This window comes from Oncorhynchus kisutch, linkage group LG17 (genome assembly GCF_002021735.2).
Source record: "Oncorhynchus kisutch isolate 150728-3 linkage group LG17, Okis_V2, whole genome shotgun sequence".
Classification (NCBI taxonomy): Eukaryota; Metazoa; Chordata; class Actinopteri; order Salmoniformes; family Salmonidae; genus Oncorhynchus; species Oncorhynchus kisutch.
Window position 1 is genome coordinate 44,195,904 of NC_034190.2, and position 19,113 is coordinate 44,215,016.

The 19,113-nt window shown below is 40.2% G+C and overlaps 1 protein-coding gene across 2 annotated transcripts; it reads left to right on the forward strand.

Moving 5' to 3' along the window:
• The first annotated feature begins 5,037 nt into the window (after positions 1-5,037).
• Positions 5,038-10,011, forward strand: LOC109907728 (14-3-3 protein beta/alpha-2-like). 2 transcript variants are annotated; one of them, XM_020505889.2, is made up of 6 exons: positions 5,105-5,392; positions 7,090-7,391; positions 7,482-7,605; positions 7,787-7,950; positions 8,284-8,379; positions 8,582-10,011. In XM_020505889.2, the coding sequence occupies exons 2-6, from the start codon at positions 7,098-7,100 to the stop codon at positions 8,636-8,638; spliced, it is 735 nt and encodes a 244-aa protein (XP_020361478.1). In that variant the 5' UTR covers positions 5,105-5,392; positions 7,090-7,097; the 3' UTR covers positions 8,639-10,011. The 2 variants fall into 2 exon arrangements, 1 of the variants encoding a protein (XP_020361478.1); XR_004203642.1 differs by having other exon boundaries at positions 5,038-5,392; positions 7,787-8,379.
• The last annotated feature ends 9,102 nt before the right edge of the window (positions 10,012-19,113 follow it).

The window sequence follows — 19,113 nt, forward strand, 5'->3', positions numbered from 1 at the left end:
ACTGCAGTCAGGTCAAGACCCTGATGAGGATGACGAGCACAGAGATTAGTTTCCCTGATACGGCTTCTGAAAGTTTGTGCAGAAATTCTTCGGTTGTGCATACCCACAGTTTCATGAGCTGTCCGGGTGACTGGTCTCAGATGACAGGTGAAGAAGCCGGATGTGGAGGTCCTGAGCTGGCATGGTTACACATTATCTGCAATTGTGAGGCCGGTTAGACATACTGCCAAATTCTCTAAAACGACTTAAGATAGAGAAATTAACATTCAGTCATCTAGCAACAGCTCTGGTGGACATTCCTGGAATCAGCATGCTAATTGCTCCTTCAAAACTTGAGACATCTGTGGCAATGTGTTGTGTGACAAAACTGCACAACAACTGCCCGAGTTACACCAGGAATGCACAATCCCTCCATCAGTGCTCAGACTTTCCGCAATAGGCTGAGAGAGGTTGGACTGAGGGCTTATAGGCCTGTTGTAAGGCAGGTCCTCACCAGACATCACTGGCAACAACGTTGCCTATGGGCACAACCCCACCATCGCTGGACCAGACAGGACTGGCAAAAAGTGCTTTTCACTGAAAAATCACAGTTTTGTCTCACCAGGGGTGATGGTTGGATTTGCATTTATCGTCGAAGGAATGAGCGTTACACCGAGACCTGTACTTTGGAGCGGGATCGATTTGGAGGTGTGGGTCCGTCATGGTCCGTCATGTGTCACAGCATCATCGGACTGAGCTTGTTGTCATTGCAGGAAATCTCAACGCTGTGCGTTACGGGGAAGACATCCTCCTCCCTCATGTGGTACCCTTTCTGCAGGCTAATCCTGACATGACCCTCCAGCATGACAATGCCACCAGCCATACTGCTCGTTCTGTGCGTGATATCCTGCAAGACAGGAATGTCAGTGTTCTGCCATGGCCAGGGAAGAGCCCGGATCTCAATCCCATTGAGCACGTCTGGAACCTGTTGAATCGGAGGGTGAGGGCTAGGGCCATTCCCCCCAGAAATGTCCAGGAACTTGCAGGTGCCTTGGTGGAAGAGTGGGGTAACATCTCACAGCAAGAACTAGCAAACCTGGTGCAGTGCATGAGGAGGAGTTGCACTGCAGTACTTAATGCAGCTCGTGGCCACACCAGATACTGACTGTTACTTTTAATTTTGTTCAGGGACACATTATTCCTTTTCTGTTAGTCACATGTCTGTGGAACTTGTTAATTTTATGTCTCAGTTGTTGAATCTTCATTTACACATTAAAATAAACGCAGTTGACAGTGAGAGGACGTTTCTTTTTTTGCTGAGTTTATGTTGCATTCATATTTTTCTTAAATTCAAATCGGCTTGAACATATATTGCAAGAATTTAAAATGGCTGTCTAGCAATGATCAACAACCAACTTGACAGAGCTTGAAGAATTTTTTCAACGACTAATGTGCAAATATTGTACAATCCAGGTGTGCAAAGCACTTATAGACTTACCCAAAAAGACTCACAGCTGTAATCACTGGCAAAGATCATTCTAACATATATTGACTCAGGGGTGTGAATGCATACGTAAATTCATATTTCTGTATTTCATTTTCAAGAAATGTGCTAAAATGTCTAAAACATGTTTTCTCTTTGTCATTATGGGTATTGTGTGTAAATGGGTAAGAGAGAAAAACATATTTAATCAATTTTGAATTTCAGGCTGTAACACAACAAAATGTGGAATAAGTCATGAATACTTTCTGAAGGCACGTGTCAAGAACATTAAAGTACTGCTTGACATTAAGGTAATGTTCTACTAACTTTCACACCTCAACATGCTAAAAAGGTTCTGAGAAGGTTTTTGCTAACATTGATAGAATCTTCCCCTAACTAACTGAAAACGGGACTATCAAACATTAGGGACATTTGGCTCCCGAGCGGTCTAAGGCACTGCATCTCAGTGCAAGAGGTGTCACTACAGTACTTGGTTCAAATCCAAGCTGCATCACATCCAGCCGTGATTGGGAGTCCCATAGGGCAGCGCACAATTGGCCCAGTGTCGTCCAGGTTGGGCCGGTGTAGGTCGTCAATTGCTGGCTTTCGCAGCAGAGTTGCAAAGAAAAAGCCATATCTCAGACTGGCCAAGAAAAAGAAAAGATTAAGATGGGGAAAAGAACACAGACACTGGACAGAGGATCTCTGCCTAGAAGGCCAGCATCTCGGAGTGGCCTCTTTACTGTTGACGTTGAGACTGGTGTTTTGTGGGTACTAATTAATTACGCTGCCAGTTGAGGATTTGTGAGGTGTCTGTTTCTCAAACTAGACACTCTAATGTACTTGTCCTCTTGCTCAGTTGTGCACCGGGGCCTCCCACTCTTCTTTCTATTCTGGTTAGAGCCAGGTTGCACTGTTCTGTGAAGGGAGTAGTACACAGCGTTGTACGAGATCTTCAGTTTCTTGGGAATTTCTCGCAAGAAATAGCCTTCATAGTTCAGATACTCAACTAGTCTAAAGAAGACCAGTTTTATTGCTTCTTTAATCAGGACAATAGTTTTCAGCAGTGCTAACATGATTGCAAAAGGGTTTTCTAATGATTAATTAGCCTTTTAAAATGATCAACTTGTATTAGCTAACACAACGTTCCATTGGAACACAGGAGTGATGGTTGCTGATAATCGGCCTCTACCCCTCTGTAGATATTCCATAAAAAATCTGCCGTTTCCAGCTACAATAGTAATTTACAACATTAACAGTGTCCACAATGTATTTCTGATAAATTATGTTATTTCAATGGACAAAAAATTGCTTTTCTTTCAAAAACATGGACATTTTTAAGTGACCCCAAACTTTTGAACGGTAGTGTAAATATTTGGACAAAGAATGTCGGAGCAGCATAGACTAAAATACAGTAGAATAGAATAGAGTATATACATATGAGATGAGTAATGCAAAATATGTAAACATTATTAAAGTGACTCGTGTTCTATTATTAAAGTGCCTGGTGATTTCAAGTCTATGTATATAGGGCAGAAACCTCTAAGGCGCTGGTGATGGCTATTTAACAGTCTGATGGCCTTGAGATAGAAGCTGTTTTCCAGTTTCTCGGTCCCACTTTGATGCATCTGGATTTTTGTTCACCTTTTCCACAGGCAAGCAACATGTCATTTGCCAGTCTGTCCAGAGGAAAGAGGCTGGCCCTATCATCATTGGGTGTGTTGACCGCAGGAGGGGCCAGTATTGCTCTGATGCTTCACCAGTCTGTGAAATCTTCAGATCGGGTGCTTCGTCCACCATTTTATCCATGGACTTACAGTAGCATGCTTTCATCTCTTGATCATGCCAGTTTACTTCACCTCCTTTATGTTATTGTCACATGTGAGAGGATGTTAAAACATGTTGGATTTGTTTTGTTTTACAGTATTTGATGTGGATATCAGGTGTAAAAGCAGGTGTGTTCTGCCTGTCAGTATGGAATGCATGGCCTTCTGAAATCTTGTAGGAGTCTCGCACATAGAGACTGAAGTCAAGGTGCTTGCTGAAGAGGTGAGAGCAACTGACTTGTTACTAAAGCATACATTCCAACATTGAGTATTCAGCTTTTTTAACTACTAATGACAAATACAAATGGACCTTTTTGTAATATATAAAACAAACTCACACAAAACCCTGACAACAACAAAGAAAATGGGAATAGATGCGTTAAAGAGGTGAATGGAATGCAGACCGTGGGGATAGAAAAAGGACACCGGATAGGAGCACATTCAACAAAATCAGCCATAAATCCCCTTGTGACAGGAAGCTTGTGTGCAACAGGGAGTGGCAAGCTTCACAAAAAATGAAAAATTATTAAAACAGTTCTAGCCTATCTATGGGTAACAGGGTTGACATGTTATGCTTGACCTGCTCAGTGTTCTTCCACAAAACACCAGAAAATGGCCAAATATAGTAGAACCAGCTCCCATGATTTTACTATGATTAAAAATCAAATTGTATTGGTCACATACATACATTTAGCAAATATTATCGCAGGTGTAGCAAAAAGCTTACAAGCATTTCACTATTAGATGTCCAATGTTTCTTTAAAAAAAATCATTTAAAAAGGAACCATTTCACCATATTAAAGCAAGCATTCAGTTCACGTAACAGGGTTGACCTTAAAATAAAGTACAAAACCAATACTGACTGAGGTACTGAGGGCTAAATAACGATGGGGAGCAGGTGTGCTTAATGATGGTACCAAGACCGGTGGTTAATACACCGCTGACGTCAAGCATTGGAGAGGGAGTAGGTGTGACACTTGGAGACATTTTGGGGTTAAGAGGTGACACAGAGTTGATGGAGCGACATATCAAAATGCTGAATTTTGGCACTTCAGCAAGTCTTTATTCATATTAAAAATGAGATTTATTGAATTCTCCGTGTTGTCTAAATTAAAGAGCACTTCATATAACAAGGTTTTAAAATGCAATATTGGTGCACGATTTCTACTTGAAATATCAAAGAGACGGAAAAGGAACCCATTTCGTGGGAACGACCCACTTATTGTGTAATAAATCCAATATATTTTCAATGACTAGATGTGTGTTTTTTGGAGGTAAGGAAGGGGAAGGGTGATTCATTACTTTCTTCATAATGTATATGAATGGAAGTTGGGCATTATGGACCCCTGATACATGCAATGACTTGGGGCATGTGAATGCATGCACAAAACCAAAAAAAAATGATGAACAGCACTGCATTAATGCAATGTACATATGTATGAGTCAACTGTATTGTTTGAAAGGAAGTCATTGTAAGATACCGAACACTACTCTCTCTGCTCATCTTCATTCCAAAGCATGTCTATTTAGCTTTGAGTCATGTTGGCTCATTCTGGCTCAACATACTCACTGTAAAATGTCCTGATCGTCAACTGCACGTTGCATTGAGTAGAGAAAAAGTATTCCAGTAGATAGGATTTTGAAAGCAAAGCCCATCTATAGTGCAAGTACACACCTGAACTTTGCATATCTTAAAACACTGCCCAAGTGCATTTGTTTTTCACGCTATCTTCAACAATATTTTAACGCTGTGATGAGATTTGTCCTCCAACTATATTAGTAATAGGGAAATATAATTGCTTCATATGTTCAGGTGCATCCAACATGCATTGCAATCAGTGCTAATTTGAAGATACTGTATGTGTAGCTGTTCCTCTTACTAGCCAAAACACACTGCATTGTCCTTTTTTAAATAAGGGGTTGAGGTAGCTGAATATAAATAGCGTGAAGTATTTTGTTGACATGAAGCTAACGTTAGCTAGCTAAAGGAAACAGAAGTGTCAATGTAGCGGAAGTGGTACTGCCCTGAACGATTCGAGGAGAGAGACGGAGGACGGAGGCTGCATTGTCCAGAGAAAAAGCAGGAATTAGAGCCGTAAAAATTGTGAGTTTGCATACTCGGGACCCGAGAAAAGTTCATTTTTGTCTTATGTTTTTATTTCGTGTGTTCAATATTACACAGTATATCCGTTTCGGTGTAATTATATTCGTTAGCCATCATGCTAGCTCGCTAACTTTAATTATTCAACGCTCCTCGGTGAAGTGTGCTGAACAAGGACTTGTTTTCTAGGTGGCTAGTAAGCTAACTGAGCTCCTGCCAAACTAGCTAGCTAGGCCATGTACGCGAAATGAAAATGGTTAGCTAACTTATCAGCTATAACTGATAAAGCGGGTAACATGACCTAAATCGTAGTGGAAAATAACCATTGACCTATTCCTACTGAAATGGACATGCGAAAAGTCGATAACCGCAGACATCGTATTTTACAGCTAGCTAGCTACTCCTAGCCATTTGACCGACCTCCACTGTTCTGAAGTGGTGTGCTGCAGCTAGCTGTCGACTAGCATCTATAGCTAGCGTCTAACAGGCAGAACACAGGCCTTTGCGGCTGACCCGCAACGTTAGCCGGATAATTGTTTTGATTCAATAACACATATGTCTAAGCCAGCTAGTCAACTACTTTAAATTATATCGTTTGACAAGGATAGTAACCAACGTTACCGTTTGCGAGTTAAAGTGAGTTACATCAAGCCTCTTACCGCAACGTTAACTAGCTAGCAAATGCCCCGCCATTCAACCATCGTTGTTTTAATATCGCATTAAATTGGCTAACGTTAGCTAGTAATAACCAACACGTTAACGCTAATGGCAAAACAATATACATAACATATGCCCCACTAAAGAGGTTGGGTAGTTAATATATACACGAATCGACATTAACCGTCCTATATATTTATTTATTGAAATGAGCTACTATAGTTATTGATTTCAAACGGGGTAGCTAGCTAGGGGCGGGTGAAGACACATCGAAAGGTTATTAATGTCGATTGATTGTTCTGTCAGAATTGGATAGCAGTAGTAAAGTTAACTAGCTTCTAGATAACTCAACGATATGTAAAGGTAGCTTGCTAAATTGATGAAATGATTGACCCATTAATATACATCCCTGGTTAGCAATTTTATGCATGTAGTCTTACAAGTTATGTAGTGAGTGGTGCCGCCCTACGGCCCCACTACGCATTACTGCCACTACTATCTAGTACAAGCTTGCGTGCAAGAACACATTCAGGACATGAACACACCACCATGCCTAGTTGTATGGAACTCTTACAATGGCGGCCATGCACCAGTAAAACATTAAGGCTAAGTGTAGTTCTACATAGCTACCTGATTTAGCTAACATTCAATTGCAATCATTAAAATTCATAGAAAATTGCATAATCATGGCGCAAATCACTGAAATCACTTATTTATCTATATTTCAAATGGCCTTAGTCCTGGTAATACGAAAGTAGGCAATATCAGAGTCCCCTAGACATTTAATTCATAAGAATGGCCTAATCTATCTAAAAAACCAAGAGAAGGAACATGAACATTAATCAGTTAGATTAACCTACCGCCCTGTGTCACCTCTCAGCAGTTTGAATAAATTCTGTAATTGACTAGTCATATGTATGGTGCTATAGGTATATCTAATATCAATAGTCCTTTCCTTCATCTGCACAGATATGAGAAAAAGTCCCACCAGACTATTTTGATACACTCCTAACATTCTGCACTCTTTTTTTTTCTTCTCACAGACTGAAAAATGGACAAGAACGACCTGGTACAAAAGGCCAAGCTCGCTGAGCAGGCTGAGCGCTATGATGATATGGCTGGGGCCATGAAGTCTGTGACGGAGCAGGGTGGGGAGCTCTCCAATGAGGAGCGCAACCTGCTGTCAGTGGCCTACAAGAACGTTGTGGGGGCACGCCGCTCATCCTGGCGGGTCATCTCCAGCATTGAGCAAAAGACAGAGGGCAATGAGAAGAAGCAAGCCATGGCCAAGGAGTACCGGGAGAAGATTGAAACCGAGCTGCAGGACATCTGCAACGATGTGCTGGTAAGAACTGTTGTGGTCCACCCTCTGAAATATAACTTTTAAATTTCTCTCTAGGTAGGTATGCTGATTTCAATCATTTTTGTCTTTCAGGGACTTCTTGACAAGTACCTGATTGCCAATGCCACTGCAGCTGAGAGCAAGGTGTTCTACCTGAAAATGAAAGGCGATTATTATAGATACCTGTCTGAGGTAGCAGCTGGGGATGCAAAAAAGAGTAAGTAAACAAGACAGAGTTTATTTAGTTGTATGAAATACACCAAATCACATAATGACTTCTAATGGATCAGATGTCTGGATAGAGGAATATGTTAAAATATTCCCTAAAGATGTGATGAATTGTACTGCTACACACTAAGTGCTCAAATTCATCCTCTCCCTTCTTGTTGCCTTTAAAGCCACAGTGGATAATTCCCAGCAGGCATACCAGGATGCTTTCGACATCAGCAAGAAGGAGATGCAGCCAACACACCCCATCAGGCTCGGCCTGGCCCTCAACTTCTCTGTCTTTTACTATGAAATCCTCAACAACCCTGAGAAGGCCTGCACCTTGGCCAAGACGGTGAGAGAGCGACTTCAAGTGCCAAATCATGCCGCCTCAGCTTTCACCCCCAAGACAATAAAAAAGTGCTTCACTCAAAGAATGCAGAGCCATTGTGACATGTCCTATCTTGCCAGTTTCTGCATTTGTAAGAAGGCACTTTGGCTCAGTTTGCAAACATGAAATTGGATCTAAAATTGTGCCCATCCTGCAGTTATTTCAGCATACCACTATTTTAACAAATTACTGGCGTGACAATAACTTAATGCATTTGTATAGCAAAGGGATAGCTGTGTACTGGAATAACTGGTGGCAATTTAGCATTCTATTCTTAGTGTAATTTCTTCTTTACAGGCATTTGATGAAGCAATCGCTGAACTCGACACCTTAAATGAGGATTCCTACAAAGACAGTACTTTGATCATGCAACTACTAAGGGACAACCTGACTGTAAGTCTTTTCTTTCTTCTTTTTTTGTATAATTATTAAATGGCTTGACACCAATTCCTCTTATTGTAATTTCTTCAAGTCAACCCATTGATGCTTCCAGTTACATGCATATGTTTTGTTCATTTCTATGGTGTTGTGTAGAAGACACCAAATTCAGTTTGGGGGAGTATAATGTAACAAACCTTTTCTTTTTTTTTTGCAGCTGTGGACATCGGAAAACCAGGGAGATGAGGGAGAGACCGGAGAAGGGGAAAACTAATGGAATTGCACTGTTAATCTACCTACACTCTTAAACACAAACAGCTTATAAACATCCACCTCCACTCCATCAACCCCTCCCCCCTCTGTATGACAAGCAGCCGGAATTGTTCCTGACCAACTAGTTTATCCCTCTCAGGTCACTGAGGCGACAGGGTAATGTCCAGGTTGTCATTTTGTTTGTGAAAATAATGTGGTTGTATTGAGTAGCGAGTCCATGTTGCTGTTATTTAGTTGTTGTTTTTTGTGTGTGTGTGCGCTAAATTGGGTGTGTGAATGACTGACTGTGTTGGGGGCGGGCGTTGTTAATTCTAATCGTCCTTAATTCCTTTGTTCCACCTAGCTGGTTGTGCATATTTTGTTACGGTCATTTTTTTTGTGATTTGTCATGGTATTGCAGATTTAACGTATGGTTATTAAACTGGCAGTTAATTTTCACCAATACTGTGATGCTAAGTGTTATATTTTCTTCCCCACATCACTATTGCTTTTAAAATTCAGACAGTACAATCCTGTATTTAACTAACAGTGCAATTCTGCTGTGTGCTCATACAGAAAGGAGGCAGGTTGTATTGTGACACTGGCATCTGGGCGTTTTGCTCTATAATCACTTTCACAATTTCAAGGTTTGATTAAGGGACCCCTTACTTCGCCATGTTAGATTTCCCCATTATAAGACATTCCACCAGAATTGTATTAGGCTTTATGAAAGGCAGAACTCTTTTTGAACAAAGTGGATTATTGTCCTAATGGTATAACTCACTGTTCAAGATCAAGCGCTGCTTGAACTCAATACAATGAAAATTGTATGTGCTTAAATGTTCCATTTATTTTGCAAGATTGACTATCTTTCTTAAAAACCTAAAGTAACTGAAAGTTTTTTTTGAAAATGTCTTATCACACTCAACCCTGCTTGCAAAATATTCCTCTTAAAGTGGTTGTTTTCTCTAATGTTTCTGTGCCTGGTTTCCTATTAGACACTTCAAAATGGAAGACTGTTCATGTCGCTTGTTTGACTGCCAAGAAGTTGAAATTAAGCTTAGACCGTCTTCTATTCTCTCTTAGAATCTCAACATATTTGTTATGTTTGTTCTATGGTTTGTAAGGTATGTCATAATTTGCTCTCATGCCCCTAAACTCCACTGCTTTGAACATAAGCCTCTGAAGCCATTGCTGTACAATTTATTGTGAAGCAGCAGATTGGAGACCCAACCCATACCACAACCCAAGTAAGAAGCAGTGTCACAAATTCACAATATCAACACAACCATTACATCCCACATAGAGTAAGACCCTCATCTACATATAGCGGCCAGTCTGCTTTCTTAGAGTCAATTCTCATCTTTATCTGAATAAATAAAATGTGGAACAGGCTATCTTGCTTTGTTTTTACTGACCAGTATTCTTTCTTGACAAATGTGCTCCTATAACCAGGTTTCTATCAAACCTTTTCATGTGATTTAAAGTACATGTTGGAGAATTGGTTTTAATGACAGGCCTGATGGAAACAGCTGATTTGTCTGTAAACTTTCCAAATGTCGACAAAACAAAATATGCTAGACAAGGAGGGCTCATTTTGTGTCGGTAAAATTGATTGTACGAGATGTGGATGGAAATGCTTTTATACATTAATATCGACAAAAGCATTATATCGAAGTGAATTTGCAGTCTCACAATATGTTGTGTGGTACTCCCACTGACCCAGGAAAGATGATGGTTGATGCTTGGCTGCCTTTTGACAAATGCAAATTTCATGTAGTATAGGCTATCCTACTTGCACTGTATCTGCAAGCTGTTATTTAGAGCACACGCGCCAGAACACAATATAGCTGAAAATGTTTTGTGACAGTCATCAGTGAAGTTAATCATTCGATGGAAACCCATTCACCTTTTAGTCTTTATTTGGTACATGGTAATTTAACAGTCAAGTTGTTTTTGTGTACTACGTCATCACGCATGTCAATTTGATGGAAACATCTGGGGAAAATGCACATTGTATTTGTTTAAAAAAATAATATTGTTATGAAAATCTGTTGCCAACTGGGTGGAAACCTAGCTTGAGACAGTCTATTTTCACAGTGGCACATGGTTGTCAAAAGTTAGAATAGCTAAAAGTAGCTATTAATGAAATTGGGAAAACAGGTTATAGATTAAATATTTCTTGCAAAAAACATCCCAGTTTCACTTAGGTAATCATTTGTAAACTGTCAAAGTCCAAGTGAAATAAGGTTGTTTAAGATTTATTTTAAAGGCAGAATGTCGTCATCTTTATTATTCAACAGTATTTACAAAGTACATTATTGTACAATCATTGGTTTTTGCCAATTATCAACCTGGTCTGTGAGCATTTCGTATTATTCTGTATGTCAATTCTAGATAACATATAGTAAATAGACTATATTTCATATGGCATGTACCCATTTCGTATGATATGTTATGAATTCTAGCAAGCTGGCTAACGTTAGCTAGGCTAGGGGTTAGGGTTAAATTTAGGAGTTACATTAATAAGGGCAAGGGTTAGATTATATAAGTAGTTGCAAAGTAGCTAAAAAGTAGTAAGTATACTGAACACAAATATAAACGCAACATGCAACAATTTCAAATATTTTACTAAGTTACAGTTCATATAAGGAAATCAGTCAATTTAAATAAATACATTAGGCTCTAATCTATGGATTTCACATGACTGGGAATACAGATACTGTATGAATCTGTTGGTCACAGATACCTTAGGTAGGGGCACGGATCAGAAAACCAGTCAGTATCTGGTGTGACCACCAATTGCCCCATGCAGCACTACAAATCTCCTTTGCATAGAGTTGATGAGGCTGTTAATTGTGGCCTGTGGAATGTTGTCCCACTCTTCTTCAATGGCTGTGTAAAGTTGCTGGATATTGGCGGGAACTGGAACATGCTGTAGTACACATCAATCCAGAGCATCCCAAACATGCTCAATGGGTGACATGTCCATGCAGGCAATGGAAGAATTGGGACATTTTCAGCTTCCAGGAATTGTGCATAGATCCTTGCGACATGGGGCCGCCCACGCATTATCATGCTGAGACATGAGGTGACATTTTCTGGCAATAGCTCTGGTGGACATTCCTGCAGTCAGCATGCCATTTGCATGCTCCGTTAAAACTTGAGACATCTGTGGCATTGTGTTGTGGGACAAAACCACATTTTAGAGTGGCCTTTTATTGCCCCCAGCACAAGGTGCACCTGTGTAATAATCATGCTGTTTAATCAGCTTCTTGATATGCCACACATGTCAACTGGATGGACTATCTTGGCAAAGGAGAAATGCTCACTAACAGGGATGTAAACAAAGATAAATAAGCTTTTTTGAAAATGTCTGGGATCTTTTATTTCAGCTGATGAAACATGGGACCAACACTTTACATGTTGCATTTATATTTTTGTTAAGTGTAGTTGAAAAGTTGCTAATTAGCTAAAATAATGAGATTCAAACTCTCAACCTTTTATACACCCACCCATCCACCCTACTTTTCTTTTTTTGCCTAAAGTAACCATATGTCTTATGTAACCATACAGTACCAAACATATTCTAATTTAGTATAACGAATTTACGTTTACGCTACGTCTAGTATATGAGACGAGGCTGCAGTGATGTATACACCAGGACTCATTTGTTTTAACAAAAGTGTCTGGGACCCAGTTTTCTGTTTTTTCGAATCCCAGAATGTATCTTTTCAATGTACGGGACTACTTTTTCACGCAGAAGATTTATTCGGGCCGCGTCGACATAGTTTGTCATGGCTACGGAGTGACAAGGTTGGTGTTTCACAAGGGAACGCCGTTGGGGTCTTTGAGTGTCAAAAAAGATACACGTCAAAGAACACTATTTAAGGAGTCAGTAAGCTTTTAAATTTGACACGTCAAGTCACAGTTCTATTATAGAATGTTATGTGCTGGATGTGTTAGCAAAGCACAACCACTCAAAGCTGTACTAAAAAAGTCTGCGAACAACACAGGCAAACGGTGTGTTTACAATACCGATTTGGTAATAAGGTATTACTTGTTAGACCAGATGGGAAAACGTTTGTGTGTGCCATTGGAATAAGATTTTAAAAAATGAAATATTTTTGATACAGATGTTATTAGCAACTTCTAGAGTAGCTAGCTAGCTTTAGCTTGGTACCTAGCTAGCGTCAATGCAACCAGCCTGAAACTGCAGTCATTTACAATATTCCAAACAATGATGTAGGAATCGTAAGTATTAGCTAGGTAGCCACTTGTTGTTCGCCTATTGGAGCTGAATTTAAGTTTATGAAAAATAACTAGCTAGCCATCTACTTATTCCTGTTGCCCATAGCTAAAACCATAAGCAGCCACTTAAGCATCGTTCGTGGACTGTGGGTGTTCGCAGACTTTTTTAGTGCAGCTTTGACGGTGCTACTGATAGTGGTGCTTTGCTAACACAAATCCAGCACACACAAAATTCTATAATAGAACTGTGTTACTTGTGTGAGGTTCTGTGTTATACACTATAGCCCGTTACCATATCATATGTGGTGGAATATTATTTGCTGTTGGCTTGTGTGGATATATGTGTTATGCAACATAGCTGACTTGAGACATTGTTAACAGTTTCAGGGCCATGGGCCTTTCTCGTGATGGAAAAATACAGAATAACGTAACGGACACATACAGAACGTAGTGTAGGGTACAAACGGTCTTTTGTTAGATAACAGGTGCCTGATAACTGTATCGAGCATGAGCGCTGCAGCTGTACATAGTCTATCGGTAAATAGCCCACCCATTTTTACCTACCTCATCCCCATACTGTTTTAATTTATTTACTTTTCTGCTCTTTTGCACACCAATATCTCTACCTGTACATGACCATCTGATCATTTATCACTCCAGTGTTAATCTGCAAAATTGTAATCATTCACCTACCTCCTCATGCCTTTTGCACACAATGTATATAGACTTTTTTTTCTACTGTGTTATTGACTTGTTAATTGTTTACTCCATGTGTAACTCTGTGTTGTCTGTTCACACTGCTATGCTTTATCTTGGCCAGGTCGGAGTTGCAAATGAGAACTTGTTCTCAACTAGCCTACCTGGTTAAATAAAGGTGAAAAAAAATATATATAGATATTCTACACAACTACAATGACTGACCGCTGAAGCGCCTAGGGGGTGGGACCAGCTCGGGCGCCAACAATCAACGATAGGCTGAGTGAGTTTAAACCACGCCCAGTCTCTACTCTGACAGGCCGGCTCGGAAGCAGGAACTACTTCTGTCAAAGAGTATATTATAATTTTGTCAGAAACGAGTCAGTTCTCTGTTTGCCCTGCAAGGTGTGACAGAGAGCCCGTATATACGAAAATTGCATTTACCACTTATTGCTTAGCTAATAAAAAGTACATAGTATACAATCGGTGACTCATTGTCATATTTATCCTGATACGAGATTTGATTAACGCAACCCTTAACACTTGACGTGTCAAATTTAAAAGCTTATTTGAAGCGTCAAATAGTGTTCTATGACGTGTAGCTTTTTGACACACAAAGGCGTTCCCTACTGTAGTTTAATGACCAAAAAAACCTACTTTTATAGGCCAGCACTTTGTAAATTAAGTAATCTGACTGCGCTCTGTTTCCACCTTGGGCATTTGAATATTTGGATTTTTAACAATAATGACTAAATAGTGTATACATTTTATGTGGAATTATAACTAACATTAATTAACAGAATTCTATGCTGTCTGAAGAGTAAGATGTTTGTACATAGACTAAGAAGAAGTGTTAACAGACAACTTGTGACCACAGTGAAACTAACAACAGGTCTGGTCCCCATCCAGGGAGGGGGAAAACCGTAGGACATGCAATAGATTGCGTAACATATGGTAACATAAGATAAACAATATGTGTGTGTTGGAATTGCATTGAAAAGTAGCTAAGTCATTGTCCAAGAGGAAGAGAGACAATGTCCAAGAAGAGGAGGGACATATTAAAAGCTATGACGCTATGTGTGATATAAAGCCTAATGAACATGTGATTAAGAGCAGAGCTCTCGGAAATAAATGCTACTGATTACTTTTAAGGCTGGTCTCTGTCCATTTTATGCAAATAAGGATCTTACAAATTCTTAGAAACAAGTGTTTTAAATGAATTGGTTAATGAACATATAGGAATCAAAATTCCTCTAACAGTCAGTCATTCTCCAATAATATAGATTTATAAATGCTATTTTCTGGAATTTATTTTGATTTCATTAGTGAAGCTGGAATTGATGGCAATCACGAGTCCGCCAACTTGGCTAGTGACCGTACCTAGCTAGCTGACATTAGCCTAACGTTAGCTAACTAGCTATCTATGGAAGTTGCTAAATAGCTAGCTAGCTAGCTAGCAAGCCATGTAGCTAAGCAAACAAGTTGTATTTCAAACAAATGGCCAAATCGTTTGAATGTTACCTGCTAGAAATCTGCAATCTGTTTAAACTATGAACGTTGTAGTTAATTTAACTCACTGCGTACCAAGCATCGATGATCATGTCACCAGAATAAGATCTTTGATTTTTATTGGAAAGGAGCATCAAGCAAATCCCCTTGCACTTTCAGCACCCTGGGAAGTTCATAATTTATTAGCCCTTATTTATCTGTAGCATAATAAACAGCTCGTTTTCCTGAAGAGTTGTAGTGGGAGGACCACACAACATGCCATAGTGTGACTCCAAAGCCTTGTTTCCATTGGCATTTAAAATTAGGGCCAAGTTTGAGCTGGCTCAAATGGAATTCTGAAATTCGAACTGGGTTGATGGAAAACCAGTGCAGCCCAGTTTCACAACTGGTGCCAAAGGTGACAGCTCCCTCTTTTTCCCCTGCCCCGCTACAAAGTTTCTCCCTGCAGGCGGTCACTGAGTCCAAGGTGCTAAAGGAGCTCCTTGAACTTGACCCCAAAAAAACATCTGGGTCAGATGGTTTAGACCCTTCTTTAAGGTTGCTGTCCCTATCATCGCTAAGCCTATCCCTGACCTTTTTAACCTGTCTTTAACCTGTCTTCTCTCTGGGGAGATTCCCATTGCTTGGAAGGCAGCCACGGTTAGTCCTTTATTTATTAAAGGGGGAGATCAAGCTGATCCTATCTGTTATAGGCCTATTTTTATTTTGCCCCTATTATCAAACATGTTGGAAAAAGTTGTCAATAATCAACTAACTGACTGGCTTTCTTGATGTCTATAGTTTTCTCTCTGGTATGCAATCTGGTTTCCGCTCAGGTTACGGATGTGTCACTGCAACCTTAAAGGTCCTCAATGATGTCACCATTGCCCTACCTAACTACCCCTCTGAAAGAGTGCAGTGTATAAAGTCAGAACATCTGCTGTCTCAGCCACTGCCTGTCACCAAGGGTGTACCCCAAGGCTCAATCCTAGGCCCCACGCTCTTCTCAATTTACATCAACAACATAGCTCAGGCAGTAGGAAGCTCTCATCTATTTATATGCAGATGATAGTGTTACACCCAGTTGGCCTCTCCTTGGATTTTGTGTTAAACTCTCTACAACAAAGCTTTCTTAGTTTCCAACAAGCTTTCTCTGCCGTTAACCTTGTCCTGAACACCTCCAAAATAAAGGTCATGTGGTTTGGTAAGAAGAATGCCCCTCTCCCCACAGATGTGTTTACTTCTTCTGAGGCTTTAGAGCTTGAGGTAGTCAGTCATCTCATACAAGTACTTGCTAGTATGGCTAGACGGTACACTGTTCTCTCAGCACATATCAAAGCTGCAGGCTAAAGTTAAATCTAGACTTGGTTTCCTCTATCGTAATCGCTCCTCTTTCACCCCAGCTGCCAAACTATCCCATCCTACCCATGCTAGATTATGGAGACGTAATTTATAGATCGCAGGTAAGGGTGCTCTCGAGGGGCTAGATGTGCTTTACCATTCGGCCATCAGATTTGCCACCAATGCTGCTTTGCGTGATGTATTGTTGTCTCTACCTTCTTGCCACTTGTGCTGTTGTCTGTGCCCAATAATGTTTGTACCCTGTTTTGTGCTGATACCATGTTGTGTTGCTACAATGTTGGTGTCATGTTGTGTTGATACCAAACTCTATGTTGGTGTCTTCGGTCTCTCTTTATGTAGTGTTGTCTCTCTTGTCGTGATGTCTGTTTTGTCCTATATTTTATTTAATGTTTTTATTTTTAATCCCAGCCCCCGTCCCCGCAGGAGGCCTTTTGCCTTTTGGTAGGCTGTCATTGTAAATAAGAATTTGTTCTTAACTGAATTGCCTAGTTAAATAAAAAATAAATACGCTGTTACTATGCAACCACCATGTTGATCACAGCTCGTCTGGGCTTGTTGCTGTTAGCTAGCACATGGACAAGCAGTACTGCGTTAATCCCACATTACACAAATTACCACCATAGCTGTTGGTTCATTTTTGCACTACACCATTTTTTCGTGAGAACAGTCAGCCCTCAAATGCTAGCTACCTAACATTAACTAGCAGGAATTTTAGCTGTCCAGGTCAAATTGAAAGCTAGCTAGGTACATCATATCACACCTGTCGTCTGGTTAGCTTGCTAGCTGATAATCAACTCCATGGCAAGCAAGGTTAAGCTAGCTAGCTTGTAATGCTAGTGAAGACGCTAACCGTTTAGCTAGATAGCCAACGTCAGCAAGCTAAATACATGGCTCTTGCTGGAACTGTCTGGCTGGCACCCTGCTGTAATGTTAGTTACAGCATCGTGAGGGTGAATACAATTCTTCAACATGCTAGCTAGCATCATTAGAGAAGCCGGCTGCAGTCACATAATGGCTACCTAGCAACATGACATAATTTGTCATTTCTGGAGGCAGTGGAAACTCAATTTGAGCTAGCCCACCAAGGCCAGCCAAACCTAGTTTGACTTTAAAGTGATAATGGAAACGGAGCTCAAGTTTACTTCGATATAATGGTTATTATATTTACAAACACAAAATGAGCTCCCCTTGTCTACCGTATTTAGTTTTGTCGACATTTGGAAAGTTTATCGAAGTTTATAGGCCTGTCATCCCTTTTTTTTTTTATCCAGCATGTACTTTACTTGCATAAAAAGTTTAGATGGAAACCTGGTTACTGTGCCAAAATGGATATACGAATGTTCAAGTCTGACATGTTAAAATGATCTTGGCAACCGGGGCTCTCAAATTATGGATAAAAATATACAGTACCAGTCAATAGTTTGGACACACCTACTCATTTCAGGGTTTTTCTTTATTTGTACTATTTTCTATATTAAAGAATAATAGTGAAGTGATCCTTTGCCTTGATGACAGCTTTTCACACACTTGGCATTCTCTCAACCAGCTTCATGAGGTAGTCACCTGGAATGCATTTCAATTAACAGGTGTGCCTTGTTAAAAGTTAATTTGTGGAATTTATTTTTTTGTTAATGCATTTGAGCCAATTAGTTGTAATTGTAGCAATTTAGAGGTGGTATACAGAGCTAGCCCTATTTGGTAAAAAACCAAGTCCATATTATGGCAAGAACAGCTCAAATAAGCAAAGAGAAACGACATTCCATCATCACTTTAAGACATGAATGTGAGTCAATCTGGAAAATTTCAATAACTTTGAAAGTTTCTTCAAGTGCAGTGGTAAGCCAAGCCATAAGACTCCTGAACAGGTAATCAAATGGCTACCCGGACTATTTGCATTGTGTGCCCCCCCCCGGTGTCTGTATGTAGCCTCTACTTTTATAGCCTCGCTACTGGATATTGCCTCGCTACTGGATATAGCCTATCTTTTTACTGTTTTATTTCTTTACTTACCTATTGTTCACCTAATACATTTTTTGCACTATTGGTTAGAGCCTATAAGTAATCATTTCACTGTAATGTCTACACCTGATGTATTCGGCGCACGTGAAATAAACCTTGATTTGAAAAACCATCAAGCGCTATGATGAAACTGGCTCTCATGAGAAACGTTACAGGAAATGAAATCTGTCCTTTGGTCTGAGTCCAAATTTGAGATTTTTGGGTCCAACTCCCGTGTCTTTTTGAGACGCAGAGTAGGTGAACGGATGATCTCCGCATGTGTGGTTCCCACAGTGAAGCATGGAGGAGGAGGTGTGGGGGTGCTTTTGCTGGTGACACTGTTTGTGATTTATTTAGAATTCAAGGCACACTTAACCAGCATGGCTACCACCACATTCTGCAGTGATACTCCAATACTCTGTCATAGTTGAAGTGTACCTATGATGAAAATTACAGGCCTCTCTCATCTTTTTAAGTGGGAGAACTTGCACAATTGGTGGCTGTCTAAATACTTTTATCACATTTACAAAAATATTCAGACCCTTTACTCAGTAGTTTGTTGAAGCACCTTTGGCAGCGATTACAGCATTGATTGTCCGTAGGTATGACACTACAAGCTTGGCACACCTGTATTTGGGGAGTTTCTCCCATTCTTTGCAGATCCTCTCAAACTGTCAGGGTGGATGGGGAGCGTTACTGCAC